At 43.8% G+C, this 26,352-nt stretch overlaps 1 protein-coding gene across 3 annotated transcripts in view; it reads right to left on the bottom strand.

The window, feature by feature from the left end:
* The window catches only part of LOC117536485 (tenascin), an 84,198-nt gene that overhangs the window by 42,008 nt on the left and 15,838 nt on the right, over positions 1–26,352 (bottom strand). For 2 of the 3 annotated variants that reach the window (XM_034201386.1, XM_034201388.1), the window contains exons 4-8: positions 24,313–24,649; positions 19,334–19,391; positions 18,974–19,192; positions 12,186–13,367; positions 9,011–9,126 (exon numbers count right to left, since the gene is read on the bottom strand). In XM_034201386.1, coding sequence (XP_034057277.1) covers positions 9,011–9,126; positions 12,186–13,367; positions 18,974–19,192; positions 19,334–19,391; positions 24,313–24,453 — 1,716 coding nt within the window. In that variant the 5' untranslated portion in view covers positions 24,454–24,649. Of the gene's footprint in view, positions 1–9,010; positions 9,127–12,185; positions 13,368–18,973; positions 19,193–19,333; positions 19,392–24,312; positions 24,650–26,352 lie in introns of those variants that run through there. The other variant, XM_034201387.1, reaches the window with a different exon arrangement.

Raw genomic sequence — 26,352 nt, 5'->3', positions numbered from 1 at the left:
GAAACTTCAAATACAGAGAATGCTGTGCCTGTGTTGGAAATTGTGTCTGATGGGGAGCTTTCTTTGGTTGATCCTCCTGCTCCAAGTTCTAGTGCATTAGCATTAGCACTAGCTCCGCCGCCTCCTCCAGAGCCTCTAACGTTAGCTGCTGCTGGCGCAACTGCCACCACCAACACCGGGCAAAGCGATGCACCTGACTGCTGGACAACGGACCAGGTGCAATATTTTTGCAAGACCAATGCATGGCTCCTTCTTAAAGATAAGAAGCTAGGATGTCGGATATGCAGAGATGTCAAATCTTTGGGAATACATACTGGACAAGGACTGAAACTGTCAACTGAATGGGGTGAGTGTGCAGTGTCTCATTTCGGTGTTGACAAGGGCAAACAACAAGCTAGCCTGAGAAAAAAAATCAAAGAACATAAAGAATCACAAGCCCATGTAAAAGCTGCTGACATCCTTACATCTGCTTCACGTGAAACTATTCAACATCAAGTGCAGTCTATGCATAAATCTGAATTAGACACCACTATCAGAGTTTTTCGAACGGCATATAAAATTGGCAAACATAGCCGGCCATTCACAGACATGCCAATTGATTTGAATGTACAGAAACTGAATGGGCTGAACGTGGGCAGGGTTTTGCACTCCAATAAAACCTGTGGCGAAATCATCTACCACATAGCTCATGAGCTGAAGAAAGACATTACAGAAAACCAAAGAAAACTCTGTGTTTTGGTCGATGAATCTACCACTATTAGTGGTAAAATGGTGCTTGTTGTGTGTCTACGCTCAGCATTAGCTGATGCTGAGCCCGAAACGTTTTTTTGGGAGCTGTTCGAGTTGGATGGAACAACGGCTGATGACATCACAAAGGCGTTAATGGAGTGTCTTGGAAGAGATTTTAACGAGGACTTTTTAGGTCAGTGTTTCGTTTCTTTTGCATGTGATGGGGCTTCAGTCATGCTAGGGAAGAGAACAGGCGTTGCTACCCAGTTGTGTAGTAAATTCCCAAGCCTGTTTGTGTGGCACTGCTCCAATCATCGTCTAGAGCTGGCAGTTGGGGATGTGGTCAAGGAGGTCTCAGGGCTCAATCATTTCCAGATCTTTTTTGACAAACTCTATTCCTTGTTCCATGCCTCCCCCAAAAATCAGAGGCAGTTAGCGCAGTGTGCGCAAGCAGTCGGACAGCGTCTCCTGGTGATAGGGCGTGTTTTGTCCATCCGCTGGGTGGCTTCAAGTGAAAGGAGCGTCAGAGCAGTCTGGGAAAACTACCGAGTGCTTCATGATCACTTCACAAATGCTGCAAACGACACGAGCAGGGATTCCAGAGACAGAGCAAAGTACAAGGGCCTGGATGATGTGCTCACATCTGCAACGTTTGTCAGCAATCTGGGACTGATGTACGATGCGCTCACAGAGCTCAGCGACCTCTCTCGGCAACTCCAAAAAAGAGAGATGACACTGCCTACAGCAGATAGGCTCTTAACTCGAGAAATACGAGTTTTTGAATCCATGGTCACCATGCCTGGCCCACACATGACTACAGTTCATACAGCTCTAGCTGAGAAGTCCTTCAAGGGTGTTGCCCTGCGTGAGAATGGCAGGCTTGTACAGATTCATGCAGGTCAGTTTTTCCGCAGTATGGTAGAGAATCTGAGACACAGAATGACTTCCACAACCTCCTCTCATGTCAGCACAAGAGAAATCCCATTAAATGGCCGGGAGGCCCGGGACAATCAGCTAATCCAGGACATGAAAGTTATCCATCCTGGAAGTTGGCCTGAAGAGGAGTTAGACGTACAGTATGGGGACGTAGAGGTGCTACGTTTGTGCGAAGTGCTGAAAGTGGACAGAAGAGAGACTGTTCAGGGCTTTCGCGAATACAAGGAAACCAGGGCATCCCGTACACCTGCTGCCATGGAGCCTCTACTGAAAGCAGTCCGAACCATCGCTGTCTCCACTAGTGAGTGTGAGCGGGCATTCAGCTGCATGAACGATATCCTTACTGCAAAAAGGAATGCTCTCTCTGTCAGCCGACTGTCCAGCCTGGTTTTCATTAAATGTAATGGACCATCACTAGGACAGTTCAATCCGGAACAGTATGTGAGGTCCTGGCTGGCAAAGGGAAGGAGAAGTGCTGATGAAAGAGCCTGTCCAGCTCCAGCCCCTGATACTGATGTCCCCAAGGCCTTCTGGAGCCTTTTCTAACAATGTGAAGTATATTGCAAAGCAGCTCACCCAGTGAGAAGACTTTTGGCATAATGTGCCGATTTGTACAGATCCTGGAGATAGAAGGACTTCAGACCAACCAGGGAGTTATCTGATCAGCTTGGTGTTCAATGTAACTCTTTACCATGGCTCAGACTTTGTTACTTGCAGTTACAGTTTCTCATTTTAGATTGTGCAAATTTTGCATTTGTTTTTACATGTTCTTTGTTCATGCTCTTTATCATTTTTCTGAGTTGGAAAGTTAGATTGCATCATAGTTTACTTTATACATATTTGTATTCTTCAGTGGTGAAGTATATTGCAAAGCAGCTCAGCCATGTGAGAAGACTTTTGGCACTTTTTCGTTTTTCGTTTTCTGAGTTGGAAAGTTAGATTGCATTCAAAATGTACAGAAATACTTAATTTTGTTAAAGCTTTTTATAAAAAATGCTTCTGACCAGAGCTTTGTTTCCTTGTCATTAATGTTGAACACCACCAGAGGGGCTCTCACCTGAAAGGTCTCTGCTTCATGTGTCTTCAGCAGAAGATCTAGACTTTGATTGCTATATTTTCAGTTAATATTGACCTTACTGAGCTTTAGCCATATCCGCTGCCTATCATAAAAAATGTTAAGTACAGTGAACCTTTCTAAAATATACAGTAGTAAAGAGACAAACCCACCAGTATTATAGTAGCCAAATTCTTGTTTGTGGGCTGTATATATAAAATTGACTTGAAAAAGTTGCTGATTTTAGAGTACTGGCACCTTTTTCATTCCAATTCAAGTCAAGGGTGGTTTTCACTATAAGTAAAGTTTTTTTCTTTTGGACGGACACTATAATATAAATTGTTTTACTATGTTCAATCTGAATTTATTTTTAAAATAAAAAAAATCTATATTGATTCTGAATAGTCTACATCCAACTCACAGGTTTATCATTGCTTTGAGAAAAAATATTATTAATTTACCCCTTTTAGAAGGGAAGATATAGTCATTTGTTCTGGGAATGTCATTTTTGATCCTGAGACCTGAAAAACAGGCTCGGGGCTCAACTGAACTAAAGTGTGCTTTATGGATACGGGTACTTGTTGAATCTACAGTCGCTCCATTTTGGAAGCAAATTTTACTTTTCTTAGCCACATGAGGTTAGGTGGAGCTTCCTCACCTCATAAAATAGAAGCCAAAACAGAGTTACATAATATTAACTACAGTGTTAATACTTGTACTTATGTAAAGGATGTAAATACTTCCTCCAACAGTGTTGTGAATCTGTCTCCTGAGTGAGGGGTCCGCTCTTAAAGAGACAGTGTTGCCTAGCGACCGTGTGTTTGTCCCACACACAGTGAGAGTGATGGTGTGATGCTAACGCTGTCACTAATAACACACCCACTCCTGCTATTCAATGATCTGTTTAGGCTCCTGGAGGAGGAACGGAAATACATATAAAATCTGGTCCTAGTGAAGCGATGTAGGAAATGAAAGAAAGGAGATGAGGTGTTTACTGTATGTCCTCCATGTGACTGCTGAGTTCATCCCAGTGAGACGGAACCGTTTTAAATTCTAAGAAAACCTCACATCTGTCATGCTTCAACTATATTCAATTGTCGAGTTACAATCATCCTAACCGCTGCTTGCTATGGAGTCAGAAGTTACTTTGGTTCATTAGAGGGAAGATTCAGAGAGCAACAGACTAAACATTGTGTAGGCTCTAAATTAATCTCATCATAACATGAATCCAGCTCTGTCTCCCCCTGAATGTCTCATGTAAACTGTCTCCTGCACCGGGCTGTTTGCAGCGTTGACCTGTTAGTACAAACAGTGGCTAAACCAACATGAAATATTATCAACATCCATATAACAATACAAATACACGTCATGGATATAAACATAGGTTATTCATAGCCTCTAAATCAGATGGACAATCAGTCAAAAGTCGACCAACTTTATTTAAAACATTTCTGTTAGGGATTATAGTTGTCAACTCTAACCTGAACTTCTTTTTATGTTGTGTGCTTAACCTCTACTTATTTAATGTTAATGAATATATATTTTACCTTTGAATGTTTGTCTAAACTTATGTTTGTTTTACACAATGGTACTTTGAGGAACATATTGTATTGGGGAGAGCATGAGGACTCCTGTTTTGGGTCATTTTGGTGCTAATTGCTGAACTGTGTCCAGAGGAATTTAAATGACAGGGTGCGGCGATTCAACACATGCTCATTAGAAGTCGCCAAAGGAACTGTTATCAGGCTGTTGAAAGAGCTCATTGTCAACACAGAGAAGCCTGGTAGTACATAATAGAATTCATATAAGATGGCTAATTGTTTGTATTATTTTGTATTTCACAATGGACAAATAATATTGTAAACAGTGTGTTGCAGACATTTTGGGGCCGTTATTAATTTAAGCAATAAAACATTAGCAGGGAAAAAAGGAAAAGAGCCACATAAACTGGCAGAATGCATTTATCATAGAGCATAGTATGAAAGAGTTCTTTTAGGGTAATATTGTAGCATTCTGGTATTGTTTGAATGTGTGTCATGTCTGCAGGAATTTAATCAACTATAGAATAAGGCAGGGCACTAGTAATATAAGAGTCACTGTTTTATATTCATGTGTATATATTTCATTTACTGACGTTCAAGCTGTAACGTTAAGCTTTTTGCTGCTAAAATAGTGTAAATTAAAATAGTGAAATCTATCAGTATTATTTTCTTTTTTCACAGTCCACGTTTGAGAAAACATCAGTCTAGATTTAAATGATCTTGCCTTTTAAATGATTATTGTTCAACCTTTAAAAATATGTATTGTATACTTGGAAACTTGGACATACATTTGAATTGGTTTGAATTAGGGAGTGGGAGTTTTCATTCTGTAAGGTATTTACACTGTCAGTGCATTTCCTGAAGCAGAGGTTTTGTGTACATTCATCTCCAGACTGTGACCTGAGAATGTGTTTAATAATTAGGACAATATCTCAAGTGTTTTTCACAAACATGTGAGAGGAAAACCCCCGGAGTGCTGAGTTTGGATAAGGATGGAACAGTAATAGATAAACTTGGCACTTTGAACCAAACACCACCAGAAAGAGTCAATTCATTTTCTAAGGAAGAAGCATATTAGTCGGCTTCCTGAGCATTACTTTGAGTTTACTAACATGTGAACAGAAACTCTGGACATCCTGGCATGGATCAGATCCCAGATTTGATTTTGTATCTACTGATAACATTTATAATGTTTTAAAATTGTTTTAAAAGAGCAGTTGTGCTGATTTATTTTGGTATATGACCAGGGGCGGCGCCAGGCGGTAGCTTGCAGTTGCTACAGCAACACCAACAATTGGCCTAGCAACTGCTAAGCAACCCCAAGAAATGTATGGGTTGTTTTATACATGTGAAATTCATCATTTGAAAAATGATTGATTTGAAATTGATATGCTGCTACAGTTCAAGTAGCCTACTTCTGGGCGTTTCATTCAAGCTCGTGTGTGTGGCACTAGTGCCACACACACAGTGGGTCTCAAAACAGTTTGATCACCATTTATGTAAACAAGTGTTTCCGAGGCACACCTTCATATGATCATTATAGTTAGGCTATAAAACAATAAGAGCATGAATGAAAAACAGTTATGAAATAGCTTACTACATGATAGTAAAATAAGAATACAGTTTAAAAGGGGAGTGATTAGTAAAATATCCATAAAGAAAAATTAAATCTGATTACAGTTCTGTTTCTTATGGGTGTTGAGAGATGTATCCAATAAAAAAAAAAGAGCATGCCCCCCTAGGGGGGGTGGCAGGGGGGGCCAGTGCCCCCTAACACTGACCTCTGACCCCCCTGTGGCCCCCCCTAACAATTTTTTAATGTATATTTTCTGGTACTCGGTTTGCCAAAAACCGCAGGATTTTGTTGCTGTAATGTGAGATTGTGCAGACACCCTTATGTAAAGTAGAGATGTAACTGTTCATTGCCTTTATTTTTATATAAATATGGTGTTAGTGCAAACATTGCACTATAACTTAAGCTGAAGCTAACAGTAATAACTATAAGATCTATCTGAAATAAATAAGTATACTGAAACAAATACCAATAACTGTATTGCATTGTTTTCTTATGCGCAATTACTTCATACTGTCTAGTTCTCTTTTTCGTCCTGCATTTATTGTGCCCCCCTCAGAAAATAACTGGCCCCCCAGTGGCCCCCCCAGTCAAATTGGTCTAGAACCGCCACTGCCCCCCGGACCCGCCTCCTTTTTAACTTGTAAAAAATAGCACTTTATCCTTCCTACTGTATATGCCGTGAGCTGATTATCGAGCCTTCATTGTAACAGTCGCGGGTGTAGCCCATAGCTACCTTAATGGGAAACCCTACATGTTGGAGCAACCTCGATGAAGCGGCAAGCTACCCCACAGCACCCCCAACAGAAAATCTCTGGCGCTGCCCATGTATATGACGGATAAATTAGCTAAAAATATCCCAAAAAATACAGATGTACTGATTAATCTTTGTTTAATGTACCTTGAATGGTTAATTTTAGTGTTTTTGAAACCTTGCCTGAAGTCTTAAGTCACTGTGAAATGTGAAGTCACTTTTCTCTTAAACTATTACCCAGTGTAGCAGGATTAACGTGTTTGTTGTCTTTTTCAGAGTTTTGGGGGAATGTGGTAGTTATCCTTGTTGTCATGGGAATGCTACATGATTACACAACATCATTATCATTATGTATGACATCTAACCTGGCATTACATTTACAAAAAACAAATGCTTCAGAGACAGAGCTGTGGTCCTATTGGCTGCAGGTACTGTATATAATCAGTTTTCTTGTTATGTATGTTGTCAGACAGCAGAGGTTGTTTGAGGTGATGCTTTTGAGTTTTAAAGTTCTGTCTGCAGACCTCATCCTCATGTTTTAGAGCTCCCTAAGGATCTTGTGTAAACTTCCGCCAAAGTTTTGTCCTCCAAACGAGCGGCTGTATGAAGATTTTGAGCAGCTCTGAATGTTGGGACATCCGGCAAACATCTGCTGTCTGAATTATGTGTGTGAAGGGTGTGTGTGTGTGTGTGTGTGTGTGAGTGTGTGTGTGTGTGTTTTTTTCTACGTCTCGTTTGACAGATTTTGAGCATAAACAGTATTTAGACTCACTCACAACTGGAAACCAATGAGTTGTGACAACACTTGGACTCAAGTGTTTTGACTTCAAAACACTTGATAGCTTCTGCCAATCCCAACGACTGGAACATGTGTTATTCAAGTGTGCCATTGTCCCTGCTTTATTGAATGAATACACTTAATGCTAGTCATTCCAAGGAGGTCCGCACTTGATTTCCCAGAATCCACTTTGTTTGAACTGACCACACCTGATTAGAGTTGCAGAAGAAAACCATGAAGAACTAATGTGGTGTTCCTGAGTGCCAGATGGAGACAATCAAACCAAAGATTGTGAGTGCACAAGAATCCTGCGATGGTCGAGGAAAAACTAGCTGCATGTTCTAAAATGTGTGGGTCAAACTTCAGGATACTGTACAGTGTACTTTAATATAGTATGGTATAGTAATGTTAAGTATAGTTTAGTATTGTATAGTAGAGTAGAGTAGAGTAGTGTAGTCTAGTGAAGTATAGTATGGTATGTATGGTATAGTAGAGTGTAGTGAATTATAGTGTAGTGTACTGTAGTATCATATAGTAGAGCAGTGATTCTCAAATGGGGGTACACGGACCCCTAGGGGTACGTTGGGGTACTGCAGGGGGTACGTGAGGTTAAAAATAAATAAAAAGGTTAATTAAAAAAATACCATGCATGATTACAAAAATAATCTTAATACAATAAGTTAAATAGAAAACACAATTTTATATAAAATATTCCTAGAACCTAGGTCCTCATATAAACATGTTACATGTGTGTATTGTATTTATAGTTTTTAATAATATATCATTTTGTTAATTGGTTTGTTAAACATATTGAAAAACTAATTGAAAACATCTTTTTTTTCATGCATAAAGATGAAAATATCCTTAGTTTGTTGTAATTCATGCATGAAGGAGTTAATAAATCACACACTGATGGAACATCACTATATTGTAATTATTTATATAGGCTTTTTCTATCAAAAATGTCCGGGGTCGGTCAGGGGGTGAGAAAATGTTTCAAAGGGGGTACATTACTGAAAAAGCTTTGAGAAGCACTGTAGTAGAGTATCATTTAGTATAGTAAAGTATAGTAAAGTTAAGTGTAGTTTAGTATATCATCACAGTATAGTATAGTAGAGTAGAGTATCGTAGAGTGTAGTAAAGTAAAGTATTGTATAGTAGAGCGTTGCATAGGGTAGTAACATATAGTATAGTATAATGTTTTATAGTATAGTCTCGTAGAGTATAAAATAGTATAGTATATTAAAGTATTGTATTGTTAGTAGTAGTGCAGTTTAGTCTTGCAGTTGTTGAGTGTAGTGTAGCATTGTAGTATAGTATCGTTAGTTTACAGTATATTATGATATGGTATTGTAGTGTAGTATATTAGAGTATAGAGAACAGTTTTAGAAGGAATGTGTATGGGGAGGATGTGGCGCAGTGGGCTAGTGCGTTGGTGTTGGGACCAGGGGGTCACAGGTTCAAACCCCACTGCAGTCAGCATGTCGTTGTGTCCCTGAGACACTTCACCCCACATTGCTCCTGGGGATTGCCCACAGACAAGTCTGACAAGTGTCATGTAATGTAATGTGTGCAAACAAAGTCATAATGCAAATAAATAGGCGCAGTGACTGATCCAGAGTGTGATTGGATCACGTGTGTGTACCTGGCTGCTGAAGGTCAGGTGGTAGGTGTCATACTGGACGTGGGGGGGGTTCCAGAACAGAGTGACATCTGTCTCTGAGATGTCCCTGGTGCTCAGCTGAGAGACCCCCGACATGGCTGCAGAACATAAATACAAATATAATGTTAGTACAGCAGGCAAATACTCCACTTCATATCTGTGTTCAATCAAGTACACAATCATATCTGTGCTTTATAAAAGTTTTACAATTTCCACTTGTGACCAGTTTGGTCCAGGTTCTGATCATTTCACCAACATGTGGCTAAATACTTTCAATGCAGTTACCCTGTCAGTCTCACAGTAACCCCTTGTTACTGCATTGGCTATAGCTGATACATCCCAGCTCTGTCATTGGCTGGGGAAAAGGCAAATACATTAATGATGATGTATTATTATAGATTGATAGAATGTTATGCTATGTTATGCTCTATGGATTGTCATGCTTCAGAACACAAAGCCCAGACGGGAACATGTGCAGCTGATGCATGACTTCATACAGTAAAGCACACTCGATAATAATTCACAGGTTTGCTTTACTGCACCAGTTTCTCATAAAGTTGGTGCTGAAAAATGCACTGCTCAGCGAGAGCCTGACGTCATATTTCCTGTAACCAGTTACGCAGACCCAACATGCGCTTCATATACAGAGTCATGAGGCCACGACCACATTCACACATGCGTTTCATTGCATCTTCTTTGCATTCAATTCCTGCAAAAGTTTCTAAACACAAGTTTTTTTACTTCAACTACTTTTATAGGAAGATTTGGAGATGCTGAATCCTGTCGGGGCATTTCATTGCTGCACCTGAACAAGTATGTGTTTAGCATTTGGTCTTGCTGAGGTCATATCCTGTGTTTAAACTACCTGTGGATGCTTACAGTAACAAAAAGAAAAGTGCACAGCAATGGGAGGGGCTGAGTGTGTGGGGGGTAATCATATCATTTACTTCAGTGCAAGCACATTGTGGAAAGACTAAAAGTAAAAGTACTGCATCAAAATCTAAGTAAAGTATCCCAATATTATCAGCAAAATGAACGCAAGTTAAAGTATTTATTGTGTAGTAAAAGTACTGTTGCATCACTTCCTTCCTATCTATACTTTTAAGCAGCAGTGGAAGAAGGACTGAGATCGTTTACTTTAAAAGTATCAGTAAAAAAACTGTAAATGCAAGTTTGATCAGCAACATGTAATAAAAAAGTGTTTTGCTTGTTCCGTAAAGCGATCACTGCCAGTGTTTTAATATTATATAAGATGACAAAATAAGATGTATTTGCATTACTGCTGCATTAAAGTTGATGTTGCATTGTACTGCTGTAGATGCTTATTTTAACTCCTTTATTTATTGTTGGGTATATTTAGAGCAATGGATCATATTCAATAAAATCATTTGTTTGTAGCTTTGCAATGTCGTTTTTGAACTGATTCAAGAGTCTTGTTGAAATGTTCATTTAGCTTGAGAAGTAGGATCATTTTAACAAACAAAGGAACACTTTATCCTTTAAAGATTCAAAATTCTAATAAAAAAAACACATTGAGAGATTTCAAATTGTAATTTGAACTGTAAGTAAAGCTGCCAGACAAATGTAGTGTACTAAAAAGTACAATATAAACATCTCCTATGTAGTGGAGTAGAAGTGTAGAAGTTTAGAGTGGGAATACTCAGGAAAGTACAGGTTATATGTAACTCACATGTATCACACCTATAGAACACACTACAGGAAAGCATTATGGCCTATTTAATATGGATGCATGACGTTTGGGGAGGTTAAAAAATAGGGTTGGGAACTGCTGAACTACATAATCCTCTCAGGAATAACCACATGTCTCTTCTGCCTTTAGAGTGAATCATTAACCTTGGATTGAAGACAAATTGTTTCCAGAGAACATCTATCAAAATTGCGCCATATTCCCCTGATTATAAAACAAATGATTTAAAGCATTTTATTGCCAGAATGTTGCTCATGACAGACAGGCCCAATATGGATTAATTTCCTTGCCACTTGCATGCGTGTGTGTGTGTGTGTGTGTGTGTGTGTGTGTGTGTGTGTGTGTGTGTGTGTGTGTGTGTGTGTGTGTGTGTGTGTGTGTGTGTGTGTGTGTGTGTGTAGACAGGTGTTAATGTAACCAGTTCAAATCATAGCTACATGTAAATACAGTCTTGATACTAGATGCATTTACAATATTTAAGGTGTATAAAGAGGGCTTGAACAGTCAAATGCATATTAATATTTGATCCAAATGCGGGAAAAAATGGTTATACAAACAACACATTAATTCCAGGTGTAAATGGAGACTCCCTCTAATACCCCTTTTCCATCGAAGCAGTGCCAGGGCTGGTTCAGAACCAGTTTTTCTGTATTTCTACTGAAGTGGCACCAGCTCTCTGCCTCGAATTTTGTTCTCCCATTTGGAACCAGAAATCTGCTGGGCTGGAACCATACTTGCCAACACTCCCGATTTCATTGCCCTCTCCCGGTTTCCTCCCGGGGTCATATTTCTCCCGCATTTCTCCCGATTTCTGACAAATCAGTGTTTCCACTCGGACTTTAATACTGCTACACCATTGTTTGGTTTCCATAGTAGCGCATCTCTTTAGTAGCGCGCGCAACTGAAAGTCTGAGAGGGTGAGAAAGATAGTCACAGAAAACAGAACAAGAATCGAGCCCACACATATGCTCCATCAAGGATGGTGCTACATGCCACGAGGCAGTGCACTTACAACTACAGTAAGCATGATAGTGTTAATCTAATACAGCTCTGGCAATCCACTAGCACCCCCCCCCCCCCCCCTGGTTTTGGAAATGCTCCCGATCTCAAGGTTGGCAAGTATGGCTGGAACCCAGAGCCACGCACTCGGATCCGGATAAGAGGTTTAAGTTGGAGTCTTTCAACAATTTAATCTGGTTTCTTAAGTTTAAGAAAAACATGAGCACAGCTCCTACGCAGTCTGCCATTGTTAAAAAGTAAATGATGTAATGCACAGCAAACTGGTTTCGCAGTTGGTTTAACCTGCCAACCAACTGCGAAAACCAACTGCGAAGCAAACTAGCACCAGCCGAGAACTACAACGGAACTCACTCCAGTGGAAAAGGGGTGTAAATGACACAGTTCTTTAGTCTCAATTAGTGATTCTAAAATGCATTGGCTCTGACTCACCGGTATCACAGTTGGGTCCAGTCATGCCGTCTTCACACTGGCTGCAGTCCGGCCCTTTGAACCCTCGGCGGCAGACACACCTCCCTTTGACGCAGCGCCCCTTGCTGTTGCAGTTACCAGGGCAACCTTTGGCGCCGCAGTCCTGCCCGGCGAAGCCCACCTCGCAGACACACTTCCCGTTGACGCACTTCCCGCGGTTGCTGCAGTTATTGGGACAAGCTTTTTCAGAGCAGTCCGATCCGGTGAAACCGTCATCGCAGACGCACTGTCCGTTAACGCAGCGCCCCCTACTGTTGCAGTTTCCTGGGCAGGACACCTGCGAGCAGTCTTCTCCGGTGAAACCGCTTTCGCACTCACACCTTCCGTCCACGCACTTGCCGCGATCGGTGCAGTCGTTCGGGCAAGTTATTTCGAGGCAGTCCGGGCCGCCAAATCCTTCATCGCAGACGCACTCTCCGTTGACACAGCGCCCCCTATTGTTGCAGTTTCCAGGACAGGACTCGTCCGAGCAGCTGGGACCGGTGAATCCGCTTTCGCACTCACATTGACCGTTCACACACCTCCCACGGTTGTTGCAGTTATCAGGACATGATCTTTTGGAACAATCTGGTCCGGTGAACCCGGGGTTACACACACACTGTCCGTTCATGCAGCGCCCCTTGTTGTTGCAGTTTCCTGGGCATGAGTTCTCAGAGCAGTCCGCACCGGTGAACCCGCTGTCACACACACATTTACCGTTCACACACCGACCTCGGTCACTGCAGTTGTCCGGACAAGCCCTCTGGGAGCAGTCCGGGCCGGTAAACCCAGGGTTGCACAGACACTGTCCATTGACGCAGCGGCCCTTGTTGTTGCAGTTTCCGGGACAGGATTGGTCTGAGCAGCTGGGACCGGAGAAGCCTTCACTGCACACACACTTGCCGTTCACACACTGGCCCTGGTTGTTGCAGTTGCCCGGACAGGCGTTCTCAGAGCAGTCGGGGCCGGTGAAGCCAGGGTCGCACACACACTGTCCGTTGATGCACCGGCCTTTGTCGTTGCAGTTTCCAGGACAGTCGGACTCGCTGCAGTCCGGTCCGCTGAAGCCAGGGAAGCAGACACACTTCCCGTCCACACAGCGACCCTGATCACTGCACTCGTTGGGACACTCGTCCGTTTCCGTTTTAATGGAGCAGCCTGCACCTGAAGCAGAGAAGGACATACAAATTAAATAAACAACGGAAATCACATACAGATGCCTCCAACTACTAAAAGGATTTTTAAATGCTAGCCTTCTTAGTTTTGGCAAAACTCTTTTGACATTGTTCTGCTTTACTCTGTATATACTACCCACATACTTTTATGAAAGTGTACTGCTGCTACATAAGAAAAACAAAAATGCATCAGAATCTTGGTATATCGTTAAAAGTGTATTGATTTTCAGAAGGTTTTCTTGTTATGACAAAAACTGTTTTAAGTTATAATGAGATAAGTATTTCCCAGGCAGAGGTGCAAAAAGTAAGTAAGTCCTATTATAATGTAAAAAAACATTATGTCTTATAACACTAAAGCCACAGTTTAACATTTTACCGCCATAGGCACTTGTCTTTTGTTTCAGCAGCAAAAAGATGTGGCTGTGTATTGTTCAGTCAGATGTAGATGGAAGAGTAAATGGCAAATATGTCTAATCAGGAGACCTATACTGTGCATCTGTGTCCACTTCTCATATATGTTGAGACTTCTTCCATTGTGCAAGTCTTTTTTGTTGTTGTGTTTTTTGCATGAAATAACATATCTATTACATCTGCAACACACTGTCAAACATGTCTTGAATTATTCAGAAGAGAGTCCTCTTCCTCCTCAGTATTTGATGGTGGGAGGTGGAGGCCTAATCCTCCGTCATTAGAGCGTAACGTGGCCTGGCTTTGACTAATTAGAGGAGGGGAGCTGCTCTGGACTGGGAGGAGATGGAGACTGAGATCACACTGGGCAGAGAGCAGAGGACACACACACACACACACACACACACACACACACACACACACACACACAAACACCGACACACACACAATTAGCTCATGCTTTGAGCTTTGCCAGTTTCTAATGGGCTCAGTCTTGAGGTCAGCTCCACTTTACCAAGGAACTTGGTGACGAACTGAATATAAAATGGTCAAAGATGGTTAAACTGTGATGGATCTAATAAGTACAAATACTCAAGTGCTGTTCTTGCTGTCACTAAATATGGAGGTAAAGGTACTTTATATTTCCACCCCACAAATGTTAGAAATTAGTTATTTTGTTATTTGATGATATTGATCCCACTGTAGCTGTTTTTCATATTTATCTCCAAGGAAGTTATGTTTGTGTTTATTGAGTTTTATGAAACCTGTTGGAAGAGCGAGCCAAGGCAGAACCTCTTACATTTTGAGACCATTACAGGGCGGATACACAAATGGTTAAACTTTGTCAACATTTGAGAAGGGATATTTATTAGATCTTTTAGTTGATCATTGAATATTTTGTTGTTGGATTCAATGATGGTTTCAGTTTATTTCGTGCAAGTAGGGTTGAGTTGAGTTCAACTCATTATTAATTAATTATTCTGGTATGAATCAGGAATCATTGGGTCATACGTCATGATGGAAGCTGTTTTTTATGTGTTAACCTATTCTGGTAAGGTTTGTGCTCACCATAAAATAAAGAAAAAAGATGGAACAAACGGTATGAATGTGTAACTACATGCTCAGAAAAGTTAACATCTTTAAAACTATTTTAATACATGATAAATTGTCAACCGTCGGCTGCAGAAGGGTTGTGTGTGAGTATGTGTGTGCCTGTGTGTGTTGCATAACGAGTCAGTGGAACAGGAGGAGCAGCTACAGGCAGAAACAGTGAAGTAATATGAACTCATGCGATTGGCCGAAACAAAGACATGTGCAGGGCAAATTGTGACTGAATGTGACGAGGAGTTGGAGCAGGGAGAGATGAAAGCTGGGAAATATATAGACTGTGAACTCTGAGTCAGACTTGTATATGTTCAGTATGAGTCATACCCTACATCTGCTGATTTATGGTTTAACAGTTGTTATTCTGAGGAAACACTTTAAAGTATAATGATACAATACATTTGAAATGGGCAGTCCAGAATCATTGAACTTTTTGTTCATTTCATTAATAACCTTCCTGTATACAAATCCTTAGTGCATTTCATCACATTACCAGCTACTTGATTATGGTTTTGTAACATTTCACTTTTATTTTAGCGCCACCTTAAGGCCAAACTTGTAACTTGCACAAAATTAATCAAATGTAGCAGAATATCTTTATGAAGTCTAAACTGACCAACTCTTCTTGGAATGCACTTTTAATTAACAAAGACAATGATATGAATTACTAGAGAATGCAATTCCTGAAGAAATTGCTAGTGGGAATGATTTATGCTGAAAAGCTGATGCTGAATTGCTCTGCTGAAATGTAATGTGTCAGAAGAAAGTGAAGAATTTAGATTGAAATGATACATGAACACTGGGGGCTTGAATGTGTGATGAGAGAAGAAAAGAAAGTAAAAAGGCTTGGAAAAGCAGCAGAATATTTGAACAGCAAACTTTTGAACTAACTTGATGGTGAATGATCTGTCGCAATGCCAACGGCATTTGATGACATCCCATAATACGCTTAGATGCATTGATGGCTGCATCGTTACCAAACCTGTGAAGTTTTGGGCCGTTTGGAGCATTTTCACTGAAGTTATGAGAAAACCGTGTTTCATGGTGAGCATTGTGTTGCCATGGCAACGACATTTGAAGAAATCTCAAAATTGTCCCGTAGATGTCTTCACGGCTGGACTGTTAGCACACGTGAAGTTTGAGCACTTTTTGAACATTTTCATAGGAGTTATACATTACATTAGGAGCATAGGCGGCGCGTGAGGCTCAGGTTTGGGAAGGCTAAATAACTTTTTTTACCTGACGCTGCCCGCCTTCGGCATCTATAGAAAAGAGATAAACTCAGTGAAAGCACTGCCTGCTGACTAATCAGAGCTCAGTGTGCGGAGTTTAAATCTATCAAGTCATATTACAGGATAAAGGAAATACAGTTTAAACTGCCGTATGCAGAGAAGACGGCGACGTGTCACACTTATCATTCATATCACATCATCAATCAGATCATCGATCATATAATATCATAATATATAATATATTTCCTTATCTGAGTCAGCTTCTCGAGACGTATCTGGCCGTGCAACACTCACATTGTCACATACTGTATGCAGAAGTATTAGTTTAAGCAACACATTAGGTTGACGAAACACTCAACTCAAATGTAATTAAAGTCAGATCACTCGTGTCTTAGATGGAGCAGTGATATCATAAACCTGTTGTATGCTTTCAAACACTCGGTAGTTTATTTATTTTTTAACCAGTTGTTCTATATTCACCTTGCAGGTGATGCAATGTGGCTATGTGGCTTGTATCCTGGATTATATGTTTAAATCATGGATGTTTAAAGTTCATATTTGTATAATATTATTTTACTTTTCATTAATGAAGTATGACACTGCGCTGTCAGTACACTTGTCCCTGTTTGTGATTGGTCAAATGTTGCTAACCCCGCCCTTTTCACGTGAACGCGCTCTCAGCTGGAGAGAGAAACCCTGGCTTGATTTACCGAGTTGATAACCAGCGTCGTAGGACCGCTTAGCGAGATCTCGTTTGTTAGGGTTAGTTAAGATAACTCAAACATATCCAGGGTCTGTTGAACTGGCTTCGTAGAACAGGGCACAGGTGGCTGCATAGCAGCGCTAATGTCAAAGACACAAACATTATACATTACATTTTTATTTTACCAGAATGCAGTGACAAAAATATTTTGGAAGGCTTAGCCTTCCCTAGCCTACAGAACCCGCCACCCCTGATTCGGAGGTTACATTACTCTCTCTCTTCTCTTGATCGCCCTCTCTCTTCTCTTGATCACCCTCTCAATCTTTTATCGCCCTCTCTCTCTTCTCTTGATCGCCCTCTCTCTCTTCTCTCTCTCTTCTCTTGCTCGCCCTATCTATTTTCTCTTGCTCGCCCTCTCTCTCTTCTCTTGATCACCCTCTCACTCTTCTCTTGATCACCCTTTCTCTCTTGTCTTGATCGCCCTCTCTCTATTCTCTTGATCGCCCTCTCTCTTCTCTTGATCACCCTCTCACTCTTCTATCACACTCTCTCTCTTGATCGCCCTCTCTCTTCTCTTGATCACCCTCTCACTCTTCTATCACCCTCTCTCTCTTCTCTTGATCACCCTCTCACTCTTCTATCACCCTCTCTCTCTTCTCTTGATCACCCTCTCTCTCTTCTCTTGATTGCCCTCTCTCTCTCCTCTTGATCACCATCTCTCTCTTCTCTTGATCGCCCTCTCTCTATTCTCTTGATCGCCCTCTCTCTTTTCTCTTGATCACCCTCTCTCTCTTCTCTTGATCACCCTCTTGATCTTGAAATGGCATATGATGACGCCCCATAATTTGCGTAGAGCTGTTGAGGGCAGGACTATTAACCATTATCTGAAGTCTGCTGCTCTGAGCATGTCAGTTGGAGTTATGAAATCATCGTGTTCCATGACACAGGTGTTTATATTTGAGCTAACGAGGTGTCCAGAGATCAAAGGTTTCCATTGTTCTGAATGAGAGATAAACCTGTTACGTGTGAACGTTTTGTTGAAGAACCGTAACAGATATCGGTGAAATTTCAAAGCGTGAAGCATCTCAAGGAACTTGAGTATCTGAAGTGTACTTTTTGTGTACTTTCGGGTGAAAGCCTGAAATTACAATGGGCTTTAATGGAGACATGTTGAAAGTGTTTGTCACTTCATGCCCTCAAGAGGCATTTTGTTTAATTATTTTTTGCCTAATTATTTGTCATTTTTCAAGCTACGAGATGTTTTCCTATGTTTGTCATGAAAAATGATCTGTCAGGAATGTAGGGTATGGGAATTATGGCAGTTTAAAAAAAATATATGAAGGCAAATCTCAAGATTTCCTACACTCTAGCTGTGACATCACGCACTCTAGTTAATGTTAAAATCTGCAGAAAGCCTCTTTAACAAGGTCTGAACAATGTTTAATATCTCTAAAAGTAAGAATCGGATTTAAAAGTTATGTTACACGAATAATCTCAGAAATATGTGTAACATTTTAAAGTTGGAATGAGGTTTCTGAGTGAAAGTATGAATGAACAGTTAGCAATTGAAGTCGCATGAAGATTGTTCAAGTCTGAAGATTTTCTCCATTGACTTCAATGGTTAAAAATGTGATGTATTATTGGATGTATCTCTGGAATTATGAAAGTTATGAATGAGAAAAGTAATAGCACTCGATTCCCGACCGAGCTGAACGTTTTGATGTTTGAACAGTTAACAGCATTCCAACTAAATTATAGGAACACTGGTTGAAACAACCCTGCAGGTTAGAAACCGTAAAGCATCTGATGGAGTTTTCTTTGGTGCTTTTCCATCAAAAATAATTAAGAACAAACTTAGGGAGCTAATGGTGAATGATGCCTTTTGTTTTTAAACTGATTATAGCCATTTTTGTTGCTTATTAAGTCATGAATATACATATATACATATGATACAACGTATTTTTTGATGGCCAACCAAGAAGTAAAAATAAATAGAGTACTTGGATTGGATTTCGGGAAAAACACAAGTTCATGCTTACACGTTTTGTTCAGCAGGATAATATCCACATATTAACACTGATTTATGATTTTGAAGCGTAAATGCAATCGCCAGAATCAAAAAGGTAACGTTAGGCCATAAACAAATACCTTTGCTCTCTTTGGAGGTGCAGCAGCCCCCCTCAGGTCCTCCACACTTCTCCCTGAGGGACGACACCTCCCTCTCCAGCCTCTCCAGACGCTCTCGCAGGGCAGCAAAGTCCGCCTCACAACCACAAGACCCAGATCCCGACCCAAAACCGGACGGAATCAGTTTGATCTTATGGGTCAGAACCAGAGAGGAACCAGCAGTCAGGTCTATTTCTTTACCTGAGAGTGGAACAGGTTGGATTAAAATTGGGAGAAGGTTGAAACTGAACTTTGAGATTAGCAATGATGAAGTCGGAAGAAAGTGACATTGGTTGAGGATAGTTTTCCTTAGATAAACAGTACTGTTCTGCAGGGTTTTACCTCCCTCGCTGGCATCAGATGAATCTCCCTGAGTGACGCAGCCCTCGGAGATCACCACCTGTAACAAAGATTACATGAAGGATCAGCTGTTTGTTTGTGTTAGGTTTGCAACATCCTACTTATGGGGCTAAATTAAATATCAAAGGTTGGGTTCAAGCCCAGCTCCAGCAGTCAACTTTTCAATGTTTTCTTGGGCAAGAGTGTTAGTCTCCCTGAGTAAGAGACACCTTAAATGGCAGGATTGGCAGCCCTCTGTGTATGTGTGTGACTGGGTGAAAGACTGGAAAAATGCTATATAAATGCAATCCATTTCCCATTGACTACAAACGGACCAATATTTGGCAATGCATTTAATTATGAAGTGAGGTCAATGACGTTAGTTAGTTGAGCCAGTATGCATCAGGATGAACAGAGAATTATAGGAACTGGATAAAGTTGTGACACAACCAACCATTCTCGTTCTGTAAACTCAGGTATATTTTTCCATGGATTATATACCAAAAATCAGGGACATGCCCAGGAGGTCAAAGGGCCCATGGGGCTATATGTCAGAGTTTCAAAGTGTTTACCATCACTAATAAATATTTTGTATGTGATCCGAAGCGTTAAAGCACTACATAGAGTCCTGAAACCTGATTGAGAATCAGAATAATTTATGTCAAGGGAATTCATTTTTAGTTCCAATTAAGAAATCAAATCACAAGCAATAAAAAGAGAAAATAAAATGATTATACATTTAAATAAACAGAAGAAGATAAATTCCCAAACCGATCAAATTAAATTAAATAAAAATAAAAATACATGTATGAACACAAAAAGTGAAAGCAAATTTCAACATAATATATATTTTGTTGGCAAAGATCTGAATATGTCTTTCTGTGTCTTTGGATGATGATATAATTGAAGTTCAGGAAACTTCTCTAAATGCATCTCTTGCCATGAGGAGCAGGTTCTGTAAAGCCTGGACTAATGTGGATATAAACGGTCACAACATAAAGATGGATATTATCTCTTGAATGTGTCAATCAATCAACAAATGTCAAGATCTGTCTGGCTTGTGTTTTGACTATGTCTTCGGTGAGTGTTCTGTTCTGTCTTTTTTAATAGTTTAGCCTTGAAATAAAGGAGTTATTTTTGACACTTTAATCTGCATTTGGGTCCTGCTTCCTACACACACCGTAACATTACGAACCGACCTGAGATATGGGCCCAGCAGATCCGTTTGAGCAGGAACTATTGGATTATACCTTTTCTTTGTCTGACTGCGCTCATCGATGGATAGGAGCGGTCAGGGTTCAACAGTGAGATGCTGCTCTGGCAGAAGCATTCAACCTTACAATGAAGAATCAAGATTTGGTTAAATTCTTCTTTTGGATTACCTCACGGTTTGTTTTCCTGATCCTGATAGACCCAGGTCTCCCAATTCCCTTTTTGATACCACACGCATCGGTGTGGTCCGTCTGGCGTCAGCCCCTGCTTCTCACCCAGTGTTTGCTACAGTCCAGGAGCCATTCGCTGGTACTCGTCTGGCTTTTGGAGGTCCACAGAGCCTCCAAACGGCTCCTAAAAGAAGGAGTCGCAAGGCCAGGTTAGCAGCACGAGCCCAAAGTGCCATGGTTCCAGCCCCAGTTCTGGCCCCAGCAGCCATGGTTCCAGCCCCAGTTCTGGCCCCAGCAGCTATGGTTCCGGCCCCAGTTCTGGCCCCAGTAGCCATGGTTCCAGCCCCAGTTCTGGCCCCAGCTGCCATGGTTCCAGCCCCAGTTCTGGCTCCAGCAGCCATGGTTCCAGCCCCAGCAGCCATGGTTCCAGCCCCATTTCTGGCCCCAGCAGCTATGGTTCCGGCCCCAGTAGCCATGGTTCCAGCCCCAGTTCTGGCCCCAGCAGCCATGGTTCCAGCCCCAGCTGCCATGGTTCCAGCCCCAGTTCTGGCTCCAGCAGCCATGGTTCCGGCCCCAGTTCTGGCCCCAGCAGCTATGGTTCCAGACCCAGTTCTGGCCCCAGCAGCCTTGGTTCCGGCCCCAGTTCTGGCCCCAGCAGCCATGGTTCCAGCCCCAGTGCTGGCCCCAGCAGCCATGGTTCCGGCCCCTGTTCTGGCCCCAGTTGCCATGGTTCCAGCCAAAGTTCTGGCCCCAGCAGCCATGGTTCCAGCCCCTGATCTGGCTCCAGCAGCTATGGTTCCGGCCCCAGTTCCGGCCTCGGCAGCCATGGTTCCGGCTTCAATTCCGGCTCCAAAGCCGGCCCACACAGCCATGATCCAGGCTTCAGCTCCAGACCTTACAGCCATGTTTCCGGCTCCAGAACTGGATCTTACAGCCATGGTTCCGGCTCAAGTACCGACCCCAGCAGTCATGGTCCCGACTCCGGCTCCTCGTCACCTGTTGACTCATCGGCCGAAGCCAGATCCCCGAGTCCTGTCGGCATACCGGCCGACTCCAGCACCTTGTCTCCTGCTGGCTCTCCAGCCGACGCCAGCTCCCTGTGTCCTGTCGGTGTACCGGCCGACTCCAGCACCTCGTCTCTTGTTGGCTCTCCAGCCAACACCAGCTCCCCGTGTCCTGTCGCGTACCGACCGACACAAGTTCCCTCTCAAGTCCCCTCTCAAGTCGCCTCTCACGTTCCTACCCGAGTCCCCTCTCAAGTTCCTACCCGAGTCCCCTCTCAAGTTCCTACCCGAGTCCCCTCTCAAGTTTCCTCTCAAATCCCCTCTCGAGTTCCCTCTCGAGGCCCCTCTCAAGTTCCCTCTCGAGTCTCCTCTCGAGTCTCCTCTCGAGTTCCCTCTCAAGTTCCCTCTCGAGTCTCCTATCGAGTCCCCTCTCAAGTCACCTCTCAAGTTCCCTCTCAAGTCCCCTCTCGAGTCTCCTCTCGAGTTCCCTCTCAAGTCACCTCTCGAGTTTCCTCTCAAGTCCCCTCTCGAGTCTCCTCTCGAGTTCCCTCTCGAAATTCCTCTCAAGTCACCTCTCAAGTCAACTCTCAAGTTTCCTCTCGAGTCCCCTCTCAAGTCACCTCTCGAGTCACCTCTCAAGTCTCCTCTCGAGTTCCCTCTCAAGTCACCTCTCGAGTTCCCTCTCTAGTCCCCTCTCGAGTCTCCTCTCGAGTTCCCTCTCAAGCCCTCTCTCGAGTCCCCTCTCGAGTTCCCTCTCAAGCCCTCTCTCGAGTCCCCTCTCAAGCCCTCTCTCTCGAGTCCCTTATCGGGTCCCCTCTCAAGTCACCTCTCAAGTCTTCGTTCAAGTTCCCTCTCGAGATTCCTTTCAAGTCACCTCTCAAGTCAACTCTCAAGTTTCCTCTCGAGTTCCCTCTCAAGCCCTCTCTCGAGTTCCCACTCAAGTCCCTACTCATGTGCCGTTGGAGGTCCCGCAGACTACTCTTCTGCCGGGGGTCCTGCCAACCCCATGTCCTGAGCCGTTGGAGGTCCCGCAGACTGCTCTTCTGCCGGGGGTCCTGACAACCCTATGTCCTGTACCGTTGGAGGTTCCGCTGGGGATCCTGCCAACCCTTTGTCCTGTCCCGTTGGGGGTCCCGCCGACTACTCTCCTGCCGGGGGTCCTGCCAACCCTATGTCCTGTCCCGTTGGGGGTCCCGCCGACTACTCTCCTGCCGGGGGTCCTGCCAACCCTATGTCCTGTCCTGTTGGGGGTCCCGCCGACTACTCTCCTGCCGGGGGTCCTGCCAACCCTATGTCCTGTCCCGTTGGGGGCCCCGCCGACTACTCTTCTGCCGGGGGTCCTGCCAACCCCATATCCTGTGCCGTTGGAGGTCCCGCAGACTGCTCTTCTGCCCGGGGGTCCTGCCAACCCTATGTCCTGTACCGTTGGAGGTTCCGCTGGGGGTCCTGCCAACCCTTTGTCCTGTCCCGTTGGGGGTCCCGCCGACTACTCTCCTGTCGGGGGTCCTGCCAACCCTATGTCCTGTGCTGTTGGAGGCCCCGCCGACTACTCTTCTGCGGGGGGTCCTGCAAACCCTAAGTACTGTGTCGTTGGAGGCCCCGCCGACTACTCCCCTGCCGGGGGTCCTGCCAACCCTGTGTCTTGTCCCGTTGGAGGCCCCGCCGACTACTCTTCTGCCGGGGGTCCTGCCAACCCTAAGTCCTGTGCCGTTGGAGGCCCGCCGACTACTCTCCTGCCGGGGGTCCTGCCAACCCTGTGTCCTGTCCCGTTGGAGGCCGCGCCGACTACTCTTCTGCCGGGGGTCCTGTCAATACATTGTCCAGTCCAGTTGGAGGCCCCGCCATCACCTGTCCTGCCGGGAGTACTGCCAACCCCTTGTCCAGTTCCGTTGGAGGCCCCGCCATCATCTGGCTCGCCGGGGGTGCTGCCAACTCCTGGTCCTCTTCCGTGGGGGATCCTGCCGAAGCCTGTCCCACCGGCTCCGGTTCCTGTTCGGCCGACACCGGGTCCTGCCCGGCCTCCGGAGCTGTTTGGCCTTCGCCCCACCCTGAACTCTGCCTTGTCGCCGGGCCGTCCGCCTGAGTCCCCCTTTTTGAACTCTGCCTTGCCCCCGGGCCGTCCGCCCGAGACCCCTTCCTTGAACTCTGCTTTGCCCCCTGGCCGTTCGCCCGAGACCCCTTCCTTGAACTCTGCCTTGCCCCCGGGCCGTCCGCCCGAGACCCCATCCTAGATCTCTACCTTGCCCCCGGGCCGTCCGCCCGAGCCCCCTTCCGGGTCCTCCGCTGTCAGCCCAAGCCCGTCCTCCAGACCCCCTCCACCCACCCTGTTGGCCTTAGTTGTGTGTCCCTCCTCCGGTCCCCCTCCACCCACCCTGCTGGATTTTTTTTTTTGGGGACGTCTGGGATCCGTCCCTTGAGGGGGGGTTCTGTCAAGATCTGTCTGGCTTGTGTTTTGACTATGTCTTCGGTGAGTGTTCTGTTCTGTCTTTTTGAATAGTTTAGCCTTGAAATAAAGGAGTTATTTTTGACACTTTAATCTGCATTTGGGTCCTGCTTCCTACACACACCGTAACAAAAAACATGTCAATCAACTGACCTTGAAGGAGTCCTGCTTGTTGTCCCTCGGAATCCATTGACCTCTGACCTCTAGCTCACGAGGGGGCGATGGGGTCAGGAGGGTGGGAGCAGCCCGGGGGAGGAGGAGGAGGAGGAGGAGGGAGGGGATGAAGGAAAACATGGCTGGGGTCAGGAAAACCTCCCTAAGGGTGAATTAGAGGAAAGGTTCCGGACTGTTCTGAAGCAGTTTGTTAATCTGTAGCTCTTGGAGTGGAGGTGAAAGAGATCTCTGTCAGCTGCTGTCACTTCAGTCAGATCCAGAGAGCTGAGGACATTCAGCGGACACTTTCCCTCTGTACGGCAGGGACTCTCTCCCTCTGGAACAAAGACAGAAACACACATTTAATCCACTGTACATTTCCAATCCCTTTTGGTCACAATTAGCACAAATGGGGCCATTAGCTGTTCACAGGCTTCACTGTCACTGTAGCGTGTCGGCCAACGGAAAAAGTAGCTTGTTCTGAATGAGTAATCTGTTAGAATGCAGACAGTTGCTGATGGATCACGCAGCAGACTATTAGTCAAACTGTTATATGTTAATTTATTTAATGGATTAAGTATTTCCACGAAATGGATGCTAATGTCTCACTGTTTTTAGTTACTTTACTTGTTGACTGTGATTTCTGAATCTCAAATAGTTAAAATAAGTTCATTAATACATCTTAATTCCCTTATAGTCAACATTTGTTATCTTTTATTGTCAAAACTTTGAGGTCACTAAGAAATAATGGAGCTATTTTATATGAAAAGGCTTAATTTATTATACCAGGTGTACTGCTCATGTTACTCTAACCCTAACCCTAATCCTTACCCACACTAATGAAGCTTAGCGCAAGTTCAGACAGGAAGACCTATCACTCCGTATTGCACGTCATGGCAATACTCGCTCCCTGCACTAAATGACAGGGAGCGCCACTCCTCAGCTAACCTATCACTCCCCTCCATTTACAAGCCTAATTATCGCACCTGTTAATCCCTCTATATATGCTCTCCCCCTTCCTATCAGCTGTCTTCCAGGTGTCAACGCGCAATCAGCAGCAGGGCTTCGTCCCAGCTCCAGGCATTATACATCAGCTCCGCAGTCTTGCGGATTAAGCTACAGGCGGCGTCCCCCAGTCGGCTAGCGGTTCCAGCCGGCCGCCCCGCAAACCCGGACGCGGGAGGAAAAGACAAGGAAATCGGGCTCCACGGAAGTTCCTCCGGCTAATGGAAATGGGCTACTTCACGCAAACAATTGACGCACGCCTTCAGTCTCTCAAGAGGGCATCACTGGCATCAGGGCCGCTCAAATGCGGCGCTTCCGGCTTCACGCGGAACGGGTCCTCATCGCATGCGAAGCTTTACCCAGTGGCGGCCGGCCTATAGGGGCGCTAGGGGCGCCGCCCCACCTCTTCCCACATTAAAATTTAAAAAAAAAAATATATATTAAATTAAAAAAAATATATTAAAAAAATATATATATTTTATATTTTTATTTTTAATGAACAAGGTAAATATCATACAATTGGTATCAGTAAAATGTATAATCTACAATAAAATCTCGTTTAAAATTGTGTTACGATGTCTAAAGTTACTGATAAGTCACATGTTTCCTGCCTGGCCTTGCCCATGGCATTAGTTTATCATTACCGGGCGCCGTGCAAGGAGCCCCCGAGCCAAACAGCAGCAACCAGCACGTTGCAAAAGTCTCAATAGTAAACTGTGCCGCCGAAACATAATTTCAGCCAATCAGCGCCGTCAAATATTTTGCTCACGAGGGCGCTCACGTTGGCGCCCACGTTGCTTACGTGCGTTGACGTGAGTTGTTTTTTAGACTCGTGAGTGACCAAGGTGACGCAGTATTTAGAATGGTGTGCAGGTGGAGTCGTCGGACCTCGGTACGCACCCAATTCCGTGCAAGAGCTACTCTCCAATCCTTTCCAAAGGAGAAGTTTGGGAGATAAATTGATACTTAAAGACCTTGGACCGGACCAACCCGATTTGTATATATCACAGCAAGCTCGTGAAAAAGACAAAACGT

Source organism: Gymnodraco acuticeps, unplaced genomic scaffold, assembly GCF_902827175.1.
Source record: "Gymnodraco acuticeps unplaced genomic scaffold, fGymAcu1.1, whole genome shotgun sequence".
In the NCBI taxonomy this organism is placed as follows: domain Eukaryota; kingdom Metazoa; phylum Chordata; class Actinopteri; order Perciformes; family Bathydraconidae; genus Gymnodraco; species Gymnodraco acuticeps.
The sequence above is the reverse complement of the archived record's forward strand: the minus strand, read 5'-3'. Positions and strand labels throughout refer to the sequence as shown.